This window comes from Eschrichtius robustus, chromosome X (assembly GCF_028021215.1).
Source record: "Eschrichtius robustus isolate mEscRob2 chromosome X, mEscRob2.pri, whole genome shotgun sequence".
Lineage (NCBI taxonomy): Eukaryota > Metazoa > Chordata > Mammalia > Artiodactyla > Eschrichtiidae > Eschrichtius > Eschrichtius robustus.
In genome coordinates, this window is record NC_090845.1 from 49,601,557 (window position 1) to 49,627,023 (window position 25,467).

The 25,467-nt window shown below is 36.7% G+C and overlaps 1 protein-coding gene across 2 annotated transcripts in view; it reads right to left on the bottom strand.

Moving 5' to 3' along the window:
* WNK3 (WNK lysine deficient protein kinase 3) overlaps window positions 1–25,467 on the bottom strand; it is a 120,693-nt gene that overhangs the window by 53,945 nt on the left and 41,281 nt on the right. For both annotated transcript variants that reach the window (XM_068533853.1, XM_068533852.1), the window contains exons 10-16: window positions 13,145–13,209; window positions 9,564–9,711; window positions 8,784–8,900; window positions 7,439–7,594; window positions 7,306–7,357; window positions 5,557–5,694; window positions 4,266–5,194 (exon numbers count right to left, since the gene is read on the bottom strand). In XM_068533853.1, coding sequence (XP_068389954.1) covers window positions 4,266–5,194; window positions 5,557–5,694; window positions 7,306–7,357; window positions 7,439–7,594; window positions 8,784–8,900; window positions 9,564–9,711; window positions 13,145–13,209 — 1,605 coding nt within the window. The remainder of the gene's footprint in view (window positions 1–4,265; window positions 5,195–5,556; window positions 5,695–7,305; window positions 7,358–7,438; window positions 7,595–8,783; window positions 8,901–9,563; window positions 9,712–13,144; window positions 13,210–25,467) is intronic.

Consider the following 25,467-nt stretch of genomic DNA (forward strand, 5'->3'; position numbering starts at 1 on the left):
AACAGGTCTCCACCTATGAATGTCACCATTACATACAAATCCTTCCCTGACCACCCTATATAAAGTAATTCCTTAGTCTTCCTATCATAGCCCTTTATTCATTTGTTTAGGATCTATCTTCCCCCACTAGAATGTGAGCTCCACAAAAACAGAGATCTTGACTTATTCACTGCTCAGCAGATATTCACTGAATGGACGAGTGAACTGGTTGGGGCACCTTCCCACCTCATCTCCACAATGAACAAAAGACAGCAGAGGCGTCTGCTCCCAAATAAGAGTGGTAAGGAGGAAAATGTTTATTGCCAAGAAAAAGGTCAGTAATGTATGGAAGAGACAAGATCCAGGAGTAAGGGGAAGCCCTGCTACCTTTGAAGACTAGCTACTGGACCTCCCTCTGGGCAGCATTAAAGACAAGTTGCAATACCCAGGGCCAGGAAGCATGTCCCACGCTTTTCCCACAATTACTGGAGTAAGGCTATAGTAATTATATATAGCATTTACAAACGGACAAACAGAGAATCTTATGGGGGAAAAAGAAAAACTGAGTACACAACGAAGAATCACCAACACTTTTGGGAAATCAGCACTTTAAGAAAACACTAAACTCAACAAACAGAATACCCAAGGAAGGGGCTTCCCTGGTGGCGCAGTGGTTGAGAATCTGCCTGCCAATGCAGGGGACACGGGTTCGAGCCCTGGCCTGGGAGGATCCCACGTGCCGCGGGGCAGCTGGGCCCGTGAGCCACAGCTGCTGGGCCTGTGCGTCTGGAGCTTGTGCTCTGCAACAAGAGAGGCTGCGATAGTGAGAGGCCCGCGCACCGCAATGAAGAGTGGCCCCCGCTTGCCACAGCTAGAGAAAGCCCTCGCACAGAAACTAAGACCCAACACAGCCAAAAATAAGTAAATAAATAAATAAAAATTTAAAAACCAACCAACCAAACAAACAAACAAAAACAAACTCAATTTCGTTTCTTTAAAAAAAAAAAAAAAAGAATACCCAAGGAAACAGCATTAATAACACAGAATAAGACTTTAATATGTTGAAAGAGATGTGTGAATATACTATATCCATAAGAAAAAGAATGAACTATAGTTACTAGAAATTAAAAATACAATCCTTGACATAAAAAAAATAGCTGAATAGGAGATTATAAACAGCTTAAAAGTTGAGACATTCTCCCAGTACAAAAAGCAAAAGGACAAAGAGATGGAAAGCATGAAATGAGGGACTTCCCTGGTGGTGCAGTGGTTAAGAATCTGCCTGCCAATGGAGGGAACACAGGTTCAATTCCTGGTCCAGGAAGATGCCACATGCCGCGGAGCAACTAAGCCCGTGCGCCAGAACTACAGAGCCTACGCTCTAGAGCCCGCGTGCCACAACTACTGAAGCCTGCGTACCTAGAGCCCATGCTCTGCAACAACAGAAGCCACCACAATGAGAAGCCCGCACACTGCAACAAAGAATAGCCCCCACTCGCAGCAACTAGAGAAAGCCCACGCACAGCAATGAAGACCACATGCAGCCAAAAATTTTTTTAAAAAGCGTGAAATGAAAAGTTAATAGAGGGCTTCCCTGGTGGCGCAGTGGTTGAGAATCTGCCTGCCAATGCAGGGGACACGGGTTCGAGCGCTGGTCTGGGAAGATCCCACATGCCACGGAGCAACTGGGCCCGTGAGCCACAATTACTGAGCCTCCGCGTCTGGAGCCTGTGCTCCACAACAAGAGAGGCCGCGATGGTGAGAGGCCCGCGCACCGCGATGAAGAGTGGTCCCCACTTGCCGCAACTAGAGAAAGCCCTCGCACAGAAACGAAGACTCAACACAGTCATAAATAAATAAATAAATAAATAAAAGAACGTGAATTTCTAAAAAAAAAAAAAAAAAGTTAATAGATAAGAAAAATAGGAAATGAAGAAATAAAACTGTCTCTATTCACAGATGATAAGATCTTATATACTGATATTATATAGAAAATCCACCAAAAGCTATCACAGCTAATAAAAAAACTCAGCGATGTTGAAGGATACAACATCAACAGTCAAAAATCAATCGTATTTCTATACACTAGCAATGAAAAATCTGAAAAGGAAATTAAGAAAACAATTTCATTTATAATAACAACAAAGAATAAAGTAACAAACAGTGCTGGAACAACTGGATAGCCACATGCAAAAGAATGAAGCTGGACCTTTATCTCACACCATACACAAAAATTAACTCAAAATGATCCTACCATCTGTACTTAAGTGTGAAGCAAAATAAAGATATTTCTGGACATTAAAAAAATAAAAACAAATTGGTCACCCATGCAACATATTTAAAAATATGACTCATAGAAGCGTTTCAGGGGGGAAACAAAAAGCAATTCTAGGACACCAGAAACAGCGGCAGGTAATAAGTTTGATCTAGATGTAGCAATGGACACTTGAAACAAACAAAAGAATCCATTTAACCTTGACACTTGGAAGAGTCTCTTGAGCAACAAAGTTTAAATGACAGAGAATTACATTTCATTTTTTTATGGTTCTAATCACATTATGTGATTATCAGATAACACAAATAATCATAATATAAATGCTGTTTACTGATTTTCAGTTCTTCCAATCAACCTACAGACAAAGCACAACCGATAATGAAAAAAATGTAGATGTTATAAACTTTGCCAATGTTAAAAAGTAATTTAAGTAATAAAAATTGGGAGGTGTATGGGGAAGAAAAGTAGAGGAAAGGGAAAATATAATTTCTCTACCCTTCATAGAAGTGAGTAAAAATTTATTGTATAAAATTACTAAATCAAAAAACGATAAGTATATTATTTATAAGTTATTAATAGCAATGACCACAAGAATTAAAACCAGGAACTTAATATTGTTTGGGTAGTGGGAGTGTTAACACAACAATTCCTTTTAATTTTCTATCCTTCTGAATTTCTTTTGCGTTTATGCATTAATTGCATAATTTTAAATTACTAGTTTACCAAAAAAATAAGTACTTAAATTATATTTACTCAATGGAATATTATGCTGTTGTTTAAAAAAGTTAGGTGAGGGGACTTCCCTGGTGGTCCAGTGGTTAAGAATCCGCCTTCCAATGCAGGGGATGCAGGTTCGATCCCTGGTTGGGGAACTAAGATCCCACACGCCGCGGGGCAACTAAGCCCGTGCGCCGCAACTACCAAGCCTGTGCGCTATAGAGCCCAAGAGCTACAACTAGAGAGAAGCCTGCGCACTGCAACTAAGACCCAATGCAGCCAAATAAATAAATAAATATATTTTTTAAAAAGTTAGGTGAAGTGGAACTATGTATACTGACATGGATAGATGTCCATAAGTGGGAAAAAAATTTAGAACAGCACATGTATGTAAGGAAGTATGTGTATATATAGTATGTATCTGTGTCTTTGTAAATAGATATAATACATATAAAGAAGTGCTATATAAATATTTGTATATTAGTGAAAACCATGTCTGGAAAGATTTATCAACAGCTGTGTCTATAGGTTTAGAAGTGGGGTGGATTTTACTTTATATACATGCATATACTACTTATATAATAATAACAGTAATAAAGATATACAGTGATAAATATTTAAAAATATGTCTATGATATACTGTAAAATTAAAAAATTAAGTTGTAGACCAATATGTTTATAGCACAATACTATTTTTGTGAATAAGAAGTTGTAGGTTTGTAAGTAGATCTGTGTAAGCTTAAGTCAAGAAGGATTAGTACCATATAGTGGATAAGCACCAGATAGTGGTTATACCTATGAGTTGAAGGAACAGAAGAGAAATTAAATTCCTACATTACATAAGTTAAAAAAAACAAGTCATGAGGTTATGGGGTTTTTAAATTTTTCTTTTAAAATATTTTTTTCAAATAAATAAAAACCCACAAACAAGATTAAATTAAAACCATATTTTTAAAAATGAAACTGATAACAGGCATTTTTAAGTGGAAATCTAAAAGCAAGTTCTTCCTACCCACTAAAACAATCTATAAGTCAGTCCTGTTCTGTCATTAATACAGAAAGAAACATTGCTCACAAGTTCCTAGCTAATTCACCAGAGGGCTCTCTCACCAAGAAAGTTCTACCGTCTCTATTAAGTTCTGGGCCCCTGCAGCCTAAGCTATGGCCTTCTTAAATACCTGTGACCTCAGAATCTTGTGACAGATCATTTCATTTCAAAGGACAGAACTTTAGAAAAGAAGGCATTTCTTTAAAAGCATAGGATAAGGAATTGGTTAGAAAGAATGATACTTACATGTAAACATAATTCGCTGGGTATAGAAGTTATCACATTCAGGTCCCTTTTGAACACTGATATGTTAGCAGGCTGACTCACAGTCACATTGGACAGAATCTTAGAGCCTGTCTGCTGAAAATTAGGGGACTGCGCAGGACTATCTTGAACTCCACAGTGACTGATGCCTATGACTTCTGGCACTGGACATGAGACTGTGTCTTCAGCAGAGGAAGAAAACGGAGAGTCTATGCTTTGGGTATCCTTCTGACTCTCAGGATAGATGCTAGATATGCTATGCTCCTGATAGAGCAAATTTCTTAATTTTTCATCCAGAGTTTTAATTCGGTTGTCTGCAAACTCCATTTTTGGAGGTCCTTCCCCATCTGATTCCACGACAGTAGAGGACAGAAAGCTAGTTGGTTCAAGGCCAGGGGTCTGAGTGGGAATGACCATCTTAGGAGAACTTGCTTCCATGATCACTGCGGTTTCTCCTTCTTGGGAAATAAACTCTGCATCCGTAGTTGGCTGCTGCACTGGTAAGGACTGAGGCTTTTGATCAGACATAAATGCCAGGGTTGTAAGAGAGTTAGGAGCAATCTGAGTTGACTCACCAGGAACTGCCTGACTGGCAGCTTGGTGACCTGGATACACAGGTAGGAATATGCCTGCTTGGCTGGTGAGTCCCTCACATTCAAGTGGAACTGCACGAACTGAAGTAGCCGTATGACTGGAACTACTAGCAACTGGTGCCATTATCTGCTTGTCATCTTCCACTTGATAAAGTATAGCTGGCAGCTTAGTTTCTACACTGGCATATTCAGAAATCTTACCATCAACTACATCCTTGTGTTCTGATGTGGAGGTGTAAAGTGCACGCTGGCATGGATTATTTTCTAGAGTGAGCAGCGTGTCCTGTGATATTTCCTTATTACTTATGTTTCTTGGACCTGGAACAATAACAAAGAATGGCTAAGCATGTATTGGTAAGTACAAAGCATGGACTAGTACTCAAACTCAAAAGGAACAGGAGGAGCAAGGGGCAAATTAGAACCTATGTGAAAGTACTCTTGTAAATAAGACTCAAAATACACAGAATTCAACCTAACAAGGAGAAAAACCTTTTCCTTTTTTTTCATAAATTTTAAAATTTAAATGGCTTAAGTTACCTCCTAACATTAACATCTTCAAAAATGCTTATGAAAATTCTCATAAGCATAAAATACCCATGAAAACAAGTTAAAGATACAGTATATATTTTGCATCCCCATCTTCCAGGTCTGGATAAAGGTGGCAGAGAACAAACACTTACTAGAAAGCAGATTTAGCCCAGGAACTGTAGACATGGACTGCTGAAGAGAAGGAAGAGATTGAGCCTCACGGTTTCTTATTGTCTGATTGATACAAAATCGCCATCGACCAACTGGGGATGACTGAGGAGCAGATTCATCTGTAGAAAGAACTGGCAAAAATTAATATGCTAAGCAATTGTCAATATGTTTACCTATTGACTAAGGAAACCAGGTTAAAACACTGATTTGTCTTTTATCTCCATTTCCAATGGCACTAGGATATGTGTAACTTATAAGACCAGACCTCCCAACCCTGACTGACAAATACTCTAACAACTAAGCACAAGATATCTTTAGAGAAGGATTTTGGATTCTACGGAAACAAACATTGTATCAATAGCAATTAAAAGCAGGGCACTTTTGGGAAAAAAACAAAAAGCACTTTTTCCACTAAAACCTACATCTTCTGTTCTGTATCCTGATTATGGTGGTGCTTACACAAATCTATAAGAGGACTAAAATTTACAGAACCCTACACCAAAAGAAAAAAAAGTCTATTTTACTGGATGACAACTTAAAAAATAAAGTAAAATAAGCCCCTACATCTGTACACCTACTTTGTTAACTTATTCAAAAAAGTTATTCTCTTTTAAACTTTACCCTACTTTGCCAGTCAGAAATATACTCAGGGACTTCCCTAGTGGCACAGTGGTTAAGAATCTGCCTGCCAATGCAGGGGACACGGGTTCGAGCCCTGGTCCGGGAAGATCCCACATGCCGCGGAGCTACTGAGCCCGTGCGCCACAACTACTGAGCCTGTGTACCACAACTACTGAAGCCTGCACGCCTCGAGCCTGTGCTCCGCAACAAGAGAAGCCACAACAGTGAGAAGCCCGTGCACCGCAACAAAGAGCAGACCCCACTCACTGCAACTAGAGAAAGCCCGCACGCAACAACGAAGACCCAACACAGCCATAAATAAATAAATAAAAAGAAATCTACTCAAGACTCCTGCTAATGAGAAAAAGAAGACAGAGGAGAACCCTGACATCCTAACACAAACTACATTTGAGGGTAATGGTATCTGGTTCCATGACTCCCACACCACCTGTTGCTTCTTCATGCTGTTATAATTCCTTCAGATGTCCTCATTCGTCTGTGGCTCTTCTCCCCCTCCCAGACACTCTAAATATACCCATGACCAGAGCTGAGAAGAATGGAGAGATAAGGTTATGAGAAAAGAAAATAGAAGACCCCATTTTTAGTCCCTGGCAGTTTATCTGGTATCTGATTTACAAAAACTTATCAGTGATCAGAGCAGGTAGAAGCATATCATTGGTGGAATGAAATCAAGATACTAATGCTATTAAAACATGAGGCAAACTTAGAACATAATGATTTTAGCTAAGAAACTTGTTGTCCATCTCATATAGGGGAAAAAAAACTTAACCAGTTAAGTTCAAACAATAAAGCCATTAAAGGTCAGCAGTACTGTGACTGCTTCTCTGGTAACATACCATGCAACAACTCAGAAATAAATTAATCAGGTAAAGAACCAATACTTGGAGGAAATCTGGAGAATGGTTTTACTTCTCACTCTTTACTTCTTATTTCTGGGCTATAAAGTCCTTTCAAAGTGTGGGAAAACCTACATTAACAATTTATCAAATTCCTTTATTGGCTAACATCTTTCCCAAGGTGTGTACATTAAAAGTTTCCAAATGTCTTGCTTCAAAAGCCAAATGGTAAATTTTATTAAGTATACTTACTGCTGGTTTGAGTGGATGCAGAATTTATCTGTACTTGTTCAGATGATCCTGTCTGAATTAAAAATGAATAGATAAATAAAGAAGTTCCTGATACATATCCGAGAAGACCTATTTGCTAAGCAATTGCTCTTACGTGGCTACTGCTGGATTCCACAGTAATAGAGTCAACTCCAACGGCTCTTTCTGCAGCAGAGTGGACATGAAGGATCTCCTGGGCTTGACCTACGATAGCCCTCAATTCTTCTACAAATTTTTCTTTTTCACTTTCCAGGACAAAGTTATCTTCCACCTATCCAAAAGTAAAAGTAATTCTATTCACAAGAATGAATTTAGTTTCTTCAAAATTATAATATGGTGACTACCATAAAGAAAAATAAATTAGGTATTTAGATCTAAATGCCACAACAGAATTAACAAAGACCAGCAATAAAATGCCACATAATACATTAAATTATTCTATTTTGAGACCACTGACATTTGTCAGATTGGCACTACCTACCAGAAGCCAGCATTTTAAAAAAATCTGGCATTCTATAAATTGATTGCCATTTGAAGAACATAACTGAGGTAATATTTACGTTTAAAACTAGGATGTCCAAACGCAAAAGCTTTTAAATAAAAAAAAAATCACAAAATGAAGCATCTCTAAAGATGATAAAGAATGGCCTAGAGACAGTTCAGAAAATACTACATTAAATAAGAGGCAGACTGACAAAATTATTAACTTTTAAAATGTTAAATTCTGCTTGGCCAGGAATGTATATACAAAGAAAACTGGCAGAAACAAAAGCATTATGTACTCTTCATGCCACCCTAGCTCATCCCCATTAAAAAAAAAGAGGAGGGGAATAGTAACTTAAGCCTAACAATTCAAAGAAAATACAAAAACTAAATGAAATGAACATTACTTGAACACCTATATGTAAGATGTTATATCAGTAGCTAATACATTAGAATTACCTGGGGAACTTTACAAACTATTAATGCTTAGGCCTCATCTCCAAAAATTCTGATTTAATTAGGGACCCAGGCAACAGAATTGTTTTTGTTTTAGTTTTTGTTTGGGTTTTTTTTTTTTGGCTGCGCCACGTGGCTTGCAGGATCTTAGCTCCCTGACCAGGGATTGAACCCGGACAACGGCAGTGAAAGCACCGAGTCCTAACCACTGGACCACCAGGGAATTCCCAACAGAATTGTTTTTAAAAAGCTCTTCCAGTGATTTTGACATGCAGCTAGGGATAAGAACCACTGACCTAGATCCTCTCTTAATGAAACTCCCTCATATTTTACACATAAATATACAGAAACCAGAGGAGGTATAGTGACTTACTCTTGATCATAACCAATTTAGCTCTGTACAAATTTTAAAAACTAGCAGTACCCTAAAAAAAGATGGCTCTGAATAAACGGGGGGAGAGTTAGAGAGGAAAAAGAGACAGAATGCTGAAGGGAAAATAATTTGGTTTTACTGTACTTACCATATAGTCTGCAATATCCTCTGGTGCATCACCATCAACATCAAACTTGAAGGTGACCATCTTGTTATTGTGTGTCTCCAGTTGACACTCCACCATGTTGTCTCCAGAGGTTGACACCTGGGCACAAACATGTCACTAGTTTAAGAGTCAGTCATTGTCTTCTCTTTGTAAATGGTGCAGGAAACATTTGGATGAGCTCACATACAATATATGAAAAAAATGGTTTAAACTGTTCAGAATCTAAAAAGATTGTTTTTCCCTTGATGAAATACTGTCTAAACAACCATTGTATGACAAATCTAAGGCTCAAATTATTCAGCAAAAAATAAGTTAGAAATGTGAACCTGTGGGAACGAAAAGGAACACAACTTTTATGAAAAGGCAAAAAAAAAAAAAGTTACAACGGTCACTATAGCTATCTGCAATGCAAAGATCTAAATCTGGTCATTCATTTCCAAAATTCTCCCACAAATTGACCCTTTAAGCTAAAGAAAATGCACTGCTAATGGAAATGTAAACTGGTCCAAACTTTATGGACAGCAACCTAGAAATACGTGTTTAGAAACTTTAAAAAAATCTTCATACCCTTTGACCCACTAATTCTACTTCTAGGAATCTATCATAAGGAAATAATCAGGTATATATACAAAGATTTGTGTTCAAGAGTGTTTGCTGCAGAGTTTCATAATACTCTATACTCACCTCCACAGCAACATCGCCCCTCCCTGACCCTCCAGACCTCAACATGCACTCTTAACCAAATCATATTTATACACTGACCAGAAGGACAGTAAGCTGAAATTTAGTCCCCTTTTCTGATCTAGGACAGGAAGCTCTTCTCTGTTTGATCCGATCTTGTTTGCCATTTCCACTTGGGTTATCAGGGGTATTGGTGTTTTCCTTCACAGCTGCCACATCATTATTCAAACTATTATTTTTAAAAAAACAAAAGCAATTCCAATTCAATTTCTCAGAGAAGACATTATTCCATGATTCTCAAAGTCCAATATTTAACCCAAATCAGAGTTAACATCTGAAATTCCTTTGTGGATAGAATCATTCCATCTTGATGGTAAAATTCTAAGAAAAACCCTCAATTATAAAATCATAAATAATGTTTAAATAAAATATATAAGTAGTACAATATCTCTCAAAAAGTTATGACTGCACAGCTCTGCAAATATACTAAATGCCATTGAATCGTACACTTTAAATGGGTGAAAATCTAATGGTATGTGAATTATATCTCAATAAAGCTGTTTTTAAAAGTTATGAAACACTGAGATTATATTGTATGTATTAGGCAAACATCTCACAGTAGTGGGAGTGAAAGAAAAACACTGCTAGTGATGGACCTCTGTGGAACCTTTTATCAGGGGATGTTCCTGATCAATTTTATTTTGTTTGTTTTGGGGTTTTTCTTATTAATATGTTCAAATAAAACTTCTAAAAACCAATTCTCACTCAAAATATAGCTGTTTATGTAACAAACTCAACAGGGGATACATGAGGTGTGGAAGACAGGAATAGTGCAGGAAACAGAAAAAGAAATGAAAATGAGATAAAGAAAATGTAGTATGTATATACAATGGAATATTATTCTGCCATAAAAAAGAACGAAATCTCGCCATTTGTAACAACATAGATGGAACTTGAGGGCATTATGCTAAGTAAAGTAAGTCAGAAAGAGAAAGACAAATACCATATGATCTCACTTATATGTGCAATCTAAAAAAACGAAAAATCTCCCAAGCTCATAGATACAGAGAACAGATTGGTGGTTGCCAGAGGCAGGTGTGGGGGGAGGGGGTAGAAAGTGGGCGAAATGGGTGAAGGGAGTCGAAAGGTACAAACTACCAGTTATAAAATAAATAAGTCATGTAATGTACAACATGGCAACTATAGTTAATAATGCTGTATTGCATATTTCAAAGTTGCTAAGAGAGTAGATTTTAAAAGTTCTCATCACAAGAAAAAAAAATTTGTAACTATGTATGGTGATGGATGTTTAAACTAGACTTATTGTGGTGATCATTTCATAATATATACAAATGTTGAATCACTCTATTATACATCCAAAACTAATATAAGGGTATACATGAGTTTTACCTCAATAGAATGAAAGGAAGGAAGGAGGGAAGGAAGGAAGGAAGGAAGGAAGGAAGGAAGGAAGGAAGGAAGGAAGGAAGGAAGGAAGGAAGGGAGGGAGGGAGGAAGGAAGGAAGGAAGGAAGGAAGGAAGGAAGGAAGGAAGGAAGGAAGGAAGGGAGGGAGGGAGGAAGGAAGAAGGAAGGAGGGAGGGAGGGAGGGAGGGAAGAAGAAAAAATACACCATAATTTTGGTTAAAAAAAACTGAAAATGAATGATGTGAAAATGATTCAACATGATTAATTCTAACTAGTTATATTTTGCAGGTTCAAGTCAATATGATTATGACAGGGCAGACTAACTTTCAGCTGATCTGTGTCAAAGGTATTTTTCAGCTTTTTCTTTAATAAATTTGAAGATATTTCAATAAATAACAAAAATTCCAATAAATACATTTGAAACTTAAATGAGATCTGTAAGCAGCAGATATTTTTTTAATTAATTTTTAGGTTAAGTCCTTTCTCCTAAAAACTACTCAGGAAGTATCTATATAAAGATATGCAATAAAAAATAAAACTAACTCCTAAAATTTTTTCTATGTCCCTGTGAAAAAGAATTTTCATAAATACAAGTAGAGGAAGAAAATACATTAATACTGCTCTTAGTTTTTTAATAGACAGAGAAATAGCAGTAATAAATAACACCTTCAGAGGATAAAAGGGACATAATTCTAGTCAATGCAGCTGTATCATTCACTTTGCAAAGTTATCTTAAAACACTAGTTTAGGGTTTGGGACAAGATGGCAGAAACTCAACTCTCCCCATTCCTCCCCACTAAGTATAACTAAAAAATCTGGAAATAATACAGTAGAATATCACAGGAGGGCACTGAAGAGTGAAAAAATGAAGGCAGACTAGCTAGGGACTCCCAGGACTTGAGGAAAAATATAGCAGCTTGGCATCTCCTGATTACCCACCCAGTGACAGAAAGCAATCCAAGCTCAGCATCTCCTGACTCCTGGGCCAAAAGGCAAAGGTAGCCCAAGCCCAGTGGTCTCCTGAACCCCAACCTATCAACAGAAGGTGGTTCAGCTGGGCCCTTTCCTCCTGTGGTGATGCTGGTGGGAACCCTACCAGTAGCATGTGGTCTGGAGAGCTGGCTTAGGGCAGCAGGCCTAGAGAAGTGCTCTCCAACCCCTTGGTCCAGCAGTGGGTCCCAATGGTGTCAGGTGAACCAAGCAGATCAGAATAATAATACAAAGACTCTGAAAACTAAATTGTCATTAGAACCATAGTCCACAAAAGTAGACCAGGACCTTTGCACCTAAACACAGTGACTGACTGCTAAAATAGAGTATTTAAATAGGATCCAGAGTATCCTAACATAATGTCCAAAATGTCCAGGAGACAAATGAAAATTCTCTGTCATACCAAAAACCAGGAAAATCACAACTTGAATGTGAAAAGACAATCAACAGATGCCAACACCAGGATGAATCAGATATTGGAATTACCTGACAAGGATTTTAAAGCAGCCATTATCAAATTGTTTCAACGAGCAATTACAAATACTTTTGAAGCAAATGAAAAGCCAGAAAATCTCATAATAATAGAAGATACTAAGAAAGAAACAAATGAAAAGTATAGAAAGAGTACAATCATAGAAATAAAAAATGCACTGAGTGGGCACAATAGCAGAATGAATAGGACAAAGGAAAGAATCAGTGAACCTGAAGACAGAACAAGAAAAATTAACCCAATCTGAACAAGATAGAGAAAAATATTAGTTTACAACTACCAAATAACAATATGATTATATATCTGGTTGTAATTTATTTCTTTAGATTAGCTGGAACTTTAAATTACATTATTTCTTATTTCCTTTTTTAATTCTTATAATATTTTCCTAAGGACAGAATATGATGGGAATTCCCTGGCACTCCAGTGGTTAGGACTCTGCACTCTCACTGCCAAGGGCATGGGTTCAATCCCTGGTCAGGGAACTAAGATCCCACAAGCCACGGTGGTGCAGCCAAAAAATAACAACCCCAGAATATTATAATAATGTGAACAAGAAAATGGTCAATAATTTCATAGTCCATATGATCTTTATTAACATAAAAAAGTAAAAATAATATCTACTATTTTTATTGAACATACACACAAATACTAGAACACAGAAACTTCTTCAGTCAAGAAACACTAAGTACCTAATGAATGCAATACTTCAACATACCCTCATCGCTTTCATGGTATTAATTTGAAGATACTCACCTTCGAACTAAATCCGGTTTTAGAAGAGTTGCTGGTTGTTCAGCTCCAACTGCTTGGGATACAGGCTGTAAATAGCACAGAAATAAAACTTATTACGATAACAGCAAACTTTAAGCTGAAGGTGCAATTTGCTATTATTGCAGAAAACGTGTTTGTTACATTTCATACTTTGGTTACCACACAAACCAGGTAAAATGTCTACATTACTGAATGTCTATATCAATCCTATTATTGATGTTACTACCAAAGATAAAGAAAAATAAAATGTAGCAGTATTGATATTCATCAAGACTTTTTCATTAAAAAAGACAGCATTGTTTTTTATACTTTTGTTTGTGTTATTTTTCAATGGCTTCCAGTCCTGATTGTAAAACTACTAATAAAAGGAAGAGTTGCTGCCATTCCAGAAACAGATAAATCAATGATTCAAGCTTTAACGTATTGTATGGTCTCTCTCTCTCATTCCCTTTTCACTAAACTACTGCCAACAATTCCTTTGAGCTGTTAGTATCCAGCAGCTGCAATACTGGCATCTAGCAGAAAAGTTTATAAAGGCAAATGCCAACCCTGCTGGAAAATAATGTTAAACATTTATCTAATCCATCCTATGCATTGCCGCTGGTGACAGTACAGTGACTTTAAAATGCAAATCTACCAAAATCAATCACTTATCTACCTAGTTTAAACCCTCTATGATGGCCCCTCATCTTCTATAAGGTTAAGTTCCTTTGGATGGCAAATAAAGTCCTCAATGAACTGGTCCCTGCCTCATTCTCTAGCTCTTCTCTTCTTGAAGCCACACTGAACTCTAGCTCCTCTGAATGAGTTGGGCTTTTTCATATACAGTGACTCTACTTATATTCCTTCATCTCCCTGGACTATTTCAACTACTCCTTAGTCCTGTCCATTTAGCAAATATCTGAATGGAACTCCTGTATACAAGAAGGCTCTATTACAATGGGCTCCAGAAAGACCAGCAAAATCACCGTGGAGTCTCTTTAAAAAACACATATACCTTATCTCATATCTTGGTTTCTAAACTAAAAGGGATAAAGGTTCCTTGGAGAAATGGCTGATTCCAGCACTGGGGCAAGGAAAATATAAGATGAGCCTGGATCATCTTGCTATCCCCCAAAGTAAAGAACTGCTCAAAGAACGATGGGAACATATCAAAAGCACACTTGAGCCACCTTGAAGGGGTTCCCACTACCCAAATATGGAACAATTGGGCATGAAAATAAATAATGAGTAACAGAATATAATGTATTTAATAAAATAAAATAATCCAAGAGTTCATACTGATACAAACAAAAGAAAGCTCTTACAATACAAAGCCAAATAAATATAAGGAATGACAAAGTTAGAAAATCATCAATGGATGATAAAACTAGTGGGTGAAAGTTGGATGAGGAACAAGATATCTACATAGTTTCAAAATATCTCCCCACAAATCACTTATTCATTACAAAAGCAAAACATGGTCACTTTACAGTGGAAGAACTTGGCAGCCTCCACCTTAACCAAGTAATCAAATTTAACCTCAGCAATATTGGGAGAAACTGACATTACATGGCTCCTAATATGATACAATGCACAAAGGTTACAACATTGTTTGCATGGTATTCCTGACAAAAATGCATGATCTGAATGTGGGGAAAAAAAGGAAACTTCAAACACACTCAAATTGAAGGGCATTCTATTCGGTTTGCAAAAAGGTTCGATTGATATTTCCGTAAGATAGCTCTAGTAGCACTTAGTTGTCTTTAACTTCATTTGAAACAATTTTCTTAGATTGTATGTGACAGGTGTCATATCAGCCCACATTAAAAAAAAGACTTACCAAAACTGGTGAATTTTTGTGTAGCCATTTTAATATTGAAGATGGAAGAAAAAATGCAACATTTTCCACATATTATGCTTTATTATTTCAAGAAAGGTTAAAACATAACTGAAACGCAAAAAAAGAATTGTGTAGTGTATGGAGAAGGTGCTGTGACTGATCAAATGTGTCAAAAGTGGTTTGCGAAGTTTCGTGATGGAGATTTCTTGCTGGACAATGCTCCACAGTTGGGTAGACCAGTTGAAGTTGACAGCCATCAAATCGAGACATTCATTGAGAAAAATCAACATTATACCATGCGGGAGACAGCCGGACATACTCAAAATATCCAAATCAAGCATTGAAAATCATTTGCACCAGCTTGGTTATGTGAATTGCTTTGATGTTTGGGTTCCACATAAGTTAGGCAAAAAAAAACCTTCTTGACCATATTTCCTCATGCGATTCCCTACTGAAACGTAATGAAAACGTTCCGTTTTTAAAACAAAGTGTGGGGCTTCCCTGGTGGCGCAGTGGTTAAGAATCCGCCTGCCAGTGCAGGGGATACGGGTTCGAGCCCTGGTCCGGGAAGATCCCACATGCCGTGGAGCAATGACACCCGTGCATCACAGCTACTGAGCCTGCGCTCTAGAGCCTGCGACCCACAACTACTAAGCCCGCATGCCACAACTACTGAAGCCTGTGCGCCTAGAGCCCGTGCTCCGCAACAAGAGAAGTCACCGCAATGAGAAGCCCGTGCACCACAACAAAGAGTAGACCCCACTCTCTGCAACTAGAGAAAGCCCGTGCACAGCAACGAAGACCCAACGCAGCCAAAAAAATAAAAGAAAATAAAGAAAATAAATAAAGAAAATTTTAAAAAAAAGTGTGACAGGAGATGAAAAGTGGATACTGTACAATAATGTGGAACGGAAGAGATCTTGGGCCAAGTGAAATGAACCACCACCAACCACACCTAAGGCTGGTCTTCATCCAAAGAAGGTGATGTTGTGTATATGGTGGGGTTGGGAGTCCTGTATTATGAGCTCCTTCTGGAAAACCAAATGATTAATTCCAACAAGTACTGCTCCCAATTAGACCAACTGAAAGCAGCACTCGACGAAAAGCGTCTGGAATTAGTCAACAGAAAACGCATAATCTTCCATCAGGATAACGCAAGACCACATGCTTCTTTGATGACCAGGCAAAACCTGTTACAGCTTGGCTGGGAAGTTCTGATTCATCCGCCATATTCACCAGACATTGCACCTTCGGATTTCCATTTATTTCGGTCTTTACAAAATTCTCTTAATGGAAAAAATTTCCATTCCCTGGAAGACTGTAAAAGGCACCTGGAAGAGTTCTTTGCTCAAAAAGATAAAAAGTTTTGGGAAGATGGAATTATGGAGTTGCCTGAAAAATGGCAGAAGGTATTGGAACAAAAGAGTGAATACGTTGTTCAATAAAGTTCTTGGTGAAAATTAAAAATGTGTCTTTTATTTTTACTTAAAAACCGAAGGCACTTTTTGGCCAACCCAATACAAAATAACCGACCTTTATTCTTAAAAAATATCAATGCTATAAAAGACAAATGAAGGCTGAGGAACTGTTCCAGATTAAAGGAGATAAAAGAGACAAACAGTACAAGGCAATGCACGATCTTCAATTAGATCCTGGATCAAAGGGGGGAAACTGCCATAAAGGACATTACTTGGACAACTGGTGAAATATTAATGTGGACAACAGATTAAATAATAGTATTACAGTCATGTTAAATTCCCTGAATTTGGTCATGGTATTGTGGTTAAGAAAATATCCTTGTTCTTATAGCAATGATATATTTAAGGGTAAAAGGACATTATGTCTGCAACCAGCTCTATATATCAGAGGGAAAATCATGTGTGGATGAATGGATGGATGGATGGATGGATGGACCGACCAACTGACCAACAGATCAATGGACTGTCATCCTCTAATGTCTTTTATCATATCCTTCTTTATCATATATGTTTAATGCCTGACTTTAAGGACTCTGAATGATCCATCTTTGTATTCTCAGTGCCTCTTAGCACAGTGCCTGGAACATTTTAGGCTTCCAATAAATGTTTGAAGGTATTGATAGAAAGAAATAAGAAAGAAAACAATGATATAAAAAAGGCTGTGCCATACACATGTTTGTGATCCCATATTACTAATCCTGGACATCAATCCTAAGGAAATAATACAAAGGAAGAAAAAAGTACATAGTATAAAGTTTGTTTCATAGTAAATGTTCAATAAATGGTAGCTAACTCTGTTTTTATTGTGGTATTATGCACAGTAAAAACTGGCATCAAGTTGTTGTCCAGGAATAGAGAAAGAGGTAAATATGAATACTTATTTCACTACTGTGTGGCCACTGAAAACTAGAATTGTGAAGTCCAAGTAAAGGCAGGGAAAATTACTTAACAATGAATGAAAAAAGCAGAAAACAAAACTGTACATATAATTACAAGCACTTATGCATATGACAAAAGCTTGGAATACAATAACAAATATCATAATCACTACCATGTTAAGAAAATAGCATTCTTTGGTGATTTTTTCCCCCATTTTACTACTTTTTATAATGTCACTACTTACATTTGATTATTTAAAACTTTCAAAGGATAGCAAATACTAAGTGTAGAGGAAAATAGGCACTTTCATAAACCACTGGGATTTATGGGATTGTAAACTGCTTAGACCTTTCTGAAGGGTAATTTGACAATATGTATCAAGTTTTTAAAAGGTCTAGCAATTTTATTTCTAGAAATCTATCCCAAGGAAATAATTAAGAGGGCATAGAAAGATTTAGCTACAAAAATGTTCCTCACGACATGGAATATAATTACAAACAGCAAAAAAATAGTCACTTGTTTCCTTTATCTGCTCCATTAAATAAATAATGGTACACCCATACTAAAGGATATTATGCAGCCCTTTAAAAATGTGCTTAAACATATAAGATGTTACAAGTGAAAAAAGATTATAAAAGAGTATATATACATTATGGTTACATTAAAATTGCATGTATGCATAAGCATATAAAATGGTCTGGAAGAATATACACCTGGTGTTAAGCAAGCTTAACTATATTCATCTTGCTTTGGTAATAAGAAAAAAATTAATTCAACTTTGTACAGATTTATCAACCCTGAAATCTGATAATCTCAGTGCAGGTCCCCATTATTTCAATGCACAACTTTACAGTTATTTTAGACAAAGGTAAGAATGAAACATTTCACTAAATTTGAAAAACATCTACAAATATCCCAGCATCTATTTGCAAATATTAATTTTGAAACTCCTAGAAATATTATGACAGAACTTGGTTTGAAGCTGGCATATAAAAAACGCAGATGAACCAACTATTAGCCATGATTCTGAGGACCAACAGAAAGTAGCATTAATAATCCTGTTAATAATTATAAGTGGTTATAAAATATAATTCCAGATTGTTGCCATAGTAACTATCTTTTGTTTACTTTGCCTCCAGATTTATGCATCAAGACACCATGGCACTGCTCCATCTTGCTGAGACTCACCATAATTTTTTTAAGTTTCTTTAAGACAAACATTTGTTAAAGTTGGATACATTTTGTTGAATCTTGTGTGTACAAAAAAAAAAAAGAAATCTCTTTGCCAAAGTATTTGCTCTCAATGTTTAAACAGTGATTATATTAAAGAGCTAATTATCTAATCTATAATTAGAAGCTAGTCTAATTTGTCCAGGAAAAAAACCTCAGTATGAACTGACCAGGTTAGAGGGGGAAGGGGAAGGCAGGAAATGGTATATTATGCTCATTTCTCCCCAACCCTCACCTTCAAATCCAAATGAAAGACAGGTACCAATCCGTTTTCCTAATGAGACCTTGATATCTGGATATCTGAGACCTTGATAACTAGCTAGCAAAGTTCAATAAAACTAAAGTACCTATAACTCACTTGCAGAATGAGGACAAGGCCAAAATGAGAAGCAAAACTAGGCCTGAATTCCATGGGCCACACCATTCTCTCCTCTCTATCTTGGCATTTAAAAATGCTGTCTTGAACTTGTTTCTTTTCTTTTTTTTTTTTTTTAACATCTTTATTGGAGTATAATTGCTTTACAATGGTGTGTTAGTTTCTGCTGTATAACAAAGTGATTGAACTTATTTCTTGATCTTTCTCACCCATGATACTGTGAGCTCTTTGAGGGAAGAGACTGTATCTGTAAGATTTATCACAATATCCCCGATGCCTAACCAATACCTGAAATAGGAACAGCTGCTCAATAATGCCTTTCACTATTATAATGTTCTCATTTTATTATTGTTTTTATTTTTATTATAGCAACAAAACAACCACTATTTATTGAGCATTTATTAAATGCTAAGCACTTTATATACATTATTTAACTAAATTCAACCCTTATGACAACTCTAAGCAGTAGGTATTATTACTTTCATTTTACCAATGAGGAATCTGAGGCTATAAGTGATGGAGGCAAAAATTGAAAGAAAGAAAATGAATGAATAGACAAATGACTCCAAAGAATACTGAAGAGCAGAGACCCCTTGTGCATACCACAGAAGCTTTTCTGTTAGTTCCTAACCCTTCTCTCTCCTTTACTTACTTCACTATTACTTGCCCTCCTCCCATCAGTGGTTCTTAGCCCTTGGATGCACTTTATAATCTTAAGGGAAGCAAAGGAAGAGGGGAGGAAAAAGGGGAAAAAAGAAAACAGAAGGAAAGAAAATGCAAGCTCAAGCACATTCCAGAAATTCTTACTCGGTTATTCTGGAGTGAAGGAGAGCAGTAAAAGTGGGAAGTATTTTAAAACATTTTATAAACTGCCTTATTGTATTACTGACACTATAAAACATGTCTCTCCCACGAAGTGCTTTTAACAACCATTATTTCTTGAGCACTTATTACACAGCAGGCACTTCTCACGTGTACCTCATCTACTCCTAAAAAATAGGCATTTTTTCTGACATTATGAAAAATTTCCAACATACAGAAAAGCTGAATAATTGTTCAGTGAAAACCTATACATCCACCACCCACAGTCTATTGCATTTTATTATATTTGCATTATCACATGTATATCCATCAATCCATCTTATTTTTTATGCATTTCAAAGTAAGTTGCAAATGCAAGAGAGGCATTTTAAAACTTCGTTTTACAGATAAAAAGAATCTAAACTAAAAGAAATTAAATAACTTGCCTCAAATCACACAATAAATAATTCAAAGAGCCAGAGATCAAATTCAGGTCTAACTGAAGACATAAAGTAGCTCAGGCCTATATGTATGTTGTATATACCTGTTTAACAGTGAAATTTTTGCTTATTTAATTAAAGAAAATTATCACTGTGTATGATGCCCACTTCCATATTTTTATATTTATAAAGAACCCTGCACCTATAAAGTCATTGCTTATCTAAGCCCAATTTTTGGCCAAGCCAAGATTCCGAATAGTGAAATTTACCCTAAGAAATAACTGATCTACACACAGCACAGTTCCTTGGATAAACTCACAAAATGACACCCAGGCTATTAAACAGGCAGGAATAAAAAAAGATGAAAACACACCAGCACCACAAAGGCTTACAGACAAGAGTAACAGAAACTAGGAAGAAGTTTCATTAATTACAAGGCATGTAGAACTGGACTGAAGAAAACATTACCCAGGTTTCACTCCCGGACCTCTCTAGAGATCACCTCATGAAAGGGAACCTAACTCAAAGGAGACTTATACTTCATACTTTCCCCCTGATATCTGCTGTTAGTTGAGTTATCGAGAGTCTGTATCAACCAGCAAATTGATCATGCACTACTCTTGTCTCAGCCTCTCCAAGCTTTCTACCGCTATTTGGAGAGAGCAACTAACATTGTTTTTTGTTTGTTTATTTGTTTTAATGGTAGGAGTGAGAATGCATATTGGAGATAAAAAGGAGGAGACTAACTGAGCCATCTGGCTTTCTAGGAGGAAGAGTCCTCACAAGTAAAGCCAACTCAGCAAGGATACAGAAAGGAAAAATTTTGGTATCCATACACGTTGGAGAATGTAGTCTTTAATATATTTGATTATTACAAGCATTAGAGAACTCATTATGGGGGTAAAAGTAAACCACACCTCAGCACAGAGGAACTACAATAGATCAATACCTACTAATACACAGAAAGTGTACATCTCCTTGTCCTCAAGCTATAGATCTGTGAAAGGATTTAATTATCACTCAAGAGGACAACAGAATTCAAAGAAAATCTACATGAAGTCAGAGGGTTGGGCAGGGAAGTCCAGATCCTATAGAGCTTTCAGGCCACTAAGTACAGTATTATGACTTTTACTGTGAGTGAGATGGCAATGCGAGGTTTGGGGTAGGGTTCAGATATGATCTGACTTGCATTTTTTGAAAGTATCACTCTGCTTCCTATAATGAGAAAAAGGGTATAAAAGAGCAAAAGCAGAAGGAAGAACAACAGTTAGAAGTCTAATGCAATGATTCAAGAAAGAAATTAGACTAGCATGATTATCATTATGCTAGTGATTATGGTGGAGGTGGTGAGAAGTAGTCAGGTTGTAGATGTATTTTAAAGGAAAAGACAAAAGACTCTCTGATGATTTGAAGTCAGATATGAGAAAAAGAGAGGAATAAAATATGACCACAGATATATGGCTTGAGTAACAAGAAAGGCAGAGTTCCTATTTGCTGAGATGAAGACAACTGTGGAAAGCACAGGCTTCGGGTGGTGGTGGGAGGGGAGCGCAAAAAAAAAGTGTTTAATTTTTGACATATTAAATTTGAAATGCCTATTATACAATAAAGTGGAGATGTTGGGTGTATACTGGAGAAACATAGCAAAAAAAATTTTTTTTTCCTAGAACACAAAGTCAAAAGCAAAATGGGCTGGAGGTATCAGTATGAAATACACACACACACACACGCATGCACGCACACACTCTAATCTGTCCACTGAGAACCCTAGAAGCTATGACTCCCACGTACCATCAAACACACCCAACATCCAAATTCTGGTTCCTAAATTACCTTCCTCACTAAAAGGAATCAGGGCCCCATGGAGAAATAACTGATTCCAGGGCTAGGGAAGGGAAAGCACAAAATGAGCCTGGAATATCTTGCTATGCCAGAAAGTAAAGAAGTGCTCAAAGAATAATGGGGATATGACAAAAATACACAAGAGCCACCCTGAATGGGCCCCCATTAACCAAACCTGGGGCACCTTAACCATCAAAATAAATAATGATAATATTATATCACACACTATTAAATAAAATAAAGCCTCATGAATCCATACTGACATGAACAAATGACTGAATGACTGAATGAGTAAAGGAAGGAGAAAGGCCAACTAATAAATATAAGGAGGAATGATGAACTTAGAAAATCATCAACAGACACTAAAACTAATGGGTGAAAGTTTTGATGAGGAAAGGGATATTTACAGAGTCTCAAAATATCTCCTTACAAATAACTCGTAAATTATAAAGGAAAAAATGGCAACTTTATGGTGGAGAAACCTGGCAGGCCCTACTTAAAACAAGTAATAAAAGTTAACATCACAAATATTGGGATCACCAATATGCCTAATAAGATGTCCTAAGAAGAATACAATGTCACTTACATGGTATTCCTGCCAAAAATGCATGATTTGACTCTAACCATGAGGAAACTTTAGTCAAACCTAAAATGACAGGCATTCTATACAAAAACTGGCCTCTGCATTTCAACACTGTAAAGAACAACAAAGCCTGAAGAACTGGTTGAGATTAAAGCAGACTAAAGAAAAAGATAAACAACTCAAAAAAAAAAGAGTTGACTAGGCATACTTCACAAAAGAAGATATTTGAATCTCTAATAATTACATGAAAAGATGTTCAATATCATTACTTATCAGGGAAACACAAGTTAAAACCACAATATATACCACATCACATCCACCAGAACAGCTAAAATTTAAATGACACACAATACTAAGTGTTGATAAGGATGTGGAATAACTGGAACTCTCTAACATTGCTGCTGAGAATGCATTTTGGACCACTACTTTGGAAAACTGTCTGGCATTATTTAGTATAGCTAAACATACCTTTATCCTGTGACCCAGCAATCCCACTCCTAGGTACATACACAAGAGAAATGAATGCATGTGTCTAGAGGTGTGTCTACAAACATACAGGAGCATTCACAGTAGCTTTATTTTGTAAGAACCAAAAGCTAGAACAAATCTTTTTTTTTGAATTTTATTTTATTGTTTTATACAGCAGGTTCTTATTAGGTATCCATTTTATACATATTAGTATATATATGTCAATCCCAATCTTAATATACATCAACAGAATGGATAACTGAACTGTGGTATATTCTACAACTGAACAACTCATAGCAAAAAAAATGAAACGAACTACTGACACATGCAACAATGTGGATGAATGTCAGTGAACCTTCTAGGGGGCTGGAAACGCTCTATATCTTCATTTGCATTTCACAGAGGAATACATACGTAAAAACTCATCAAGCTGCACATTTAAGATTTGGATACTTCAATGTATATATGCCTTATATAATTCAATTTAAAAAACAGAAGTCTTTTAAAAAGCTGGTATGATCCAATTCTGATAAAATAAATACTAAAAAATGTGTATGCATAGAGAAATGTCTGAAAAATTTCAAAGGTTTTAATTTCTCAGAGGTGGGATAACAGGTAATTTTACTTTCTTTATACTTTTCTGTATTTTTCAAGAGTATTTATAAGAATAAAAGTTACTTTTGAAAAGCTATTTTCAGACTTCCCTGGTGGTCCAGTGGTTAAGAATCCACCTGCCAATGCAGGGGACACGGGTTCAATCCCTGGTCTGGGAAGATCCCACATGCTGCAGAGCAACTAAGCCCGTGTGCCACAACTACTGAGCCTGCGCTCTAGAGCCCGCACGCCACAACTACTGAAGCCCGCATGCCTAGAGCCCATGCTCCACAACAAGAGAAGACACCTTATTGAGAAGCCCACGCACAATAACAAAGAGTAGCCCCCGCTCACCACAACTAGTGAAAGCCCGTGCACAGCAATGAAGACCCAAAGCAGCCAAAAATAAATTTTAAAAAAATTTCAGAAAGTTATCAAAAAGGTGCTGGGTATAGCATTAGTCCTATAAAAATCCTAATACCATGAGTAAATGCTAATTGAGTACACTAAGGGGCTGAGACCTGTCCCCAGGCAACATATTGCTCATGGCTTCTCATTTATTGCACTTGCCACATAACTCACTCAAACCCTGGCAGAAATTCAGAGTAATTGAATCTGACACCTCCACACACCAGACAGTGGAAGTTCAAAAGGATTTCAATATCATAGTTAAAGGGAACAGAGACGCTCTCTCAAGAGGAGAGGAGTGAGTTGGCTGAATACATATAGGCTGGCTGTAATAATTCCTAGAACTTGAACCACCACTTTCATAAAAAGACCCCCACTGGTTAAAGTGCTTGCTTATGTGGATTCTATATATTAGGTGAAAAAGGCAGGCTACAAAATAGTATGTATGTGATATACATATGTATGTATAAACAAAGTTATATATGTATACATAGAAAAAAGACAAATCTAGAGTCTCTACCACCAAATGTAAACAATAATTTATTTCTAGCTGGAGAGATAGTAGGTGATTTTCACTGTCTTCTTTATAACTTTATAGGCTTTATTTTAAATAGGTAAAAAACACTTTCATAAATTTTTTAAACTTCTTTTTAAAATTTTGGAAACACATTTCAAAATACACATACCTGTATATTTACGTGGTTGAACCTAAGTTAATTTAAGCATCCATCCAACACACGTCGCATTATAGTCTTAAAAAGAGATAAATCCAACCACAACATGAGCTCAAGTATGAACATATACCATATAAGCTACAAATACTAGCCAAACACCATGCACTGTCAACCATATCAGATTAAATATACCCCCAGCAGATTTTAAATGCATCTGGCATTTGTCAAGTACATGTATGTTTTCCCCTACAAGTCTATGAGTTCTTCAGGGCAAGGACCATATTTTATCTCATTTTATATCCCCAGAGATGATAGTCATTAAAAGTTTGTTGATGAACTATGACTGACTATATACCAATCTCTTAAAAGCAACAGATCACCAGCTGCTAACTAAATCACATACAGAGAATGCCTAGGAGCTCAGACTGTCTCATTCCCAAAGAGAGAAGACACACACAGGGGATGGTAGGGTTGAGGAAAGAAAATGGGACGGCAAAGAAAAGCCCAACCATGTATCCAGAGTCCATAACCTAGGAAACCAGGATATAGTCTTGATATATGAACTCTCACAAAGACTGTGTACTCGTTGTCAGAAATGAGTAACGTTGACTTTGAGAGTCTAAATGACAAAAACACTTATTTCTCCTACAGAAATAAACGTGAACCAAGAGTCAAGAATTTAGATGAAAGTGCTTAAAACTATAAGAGTC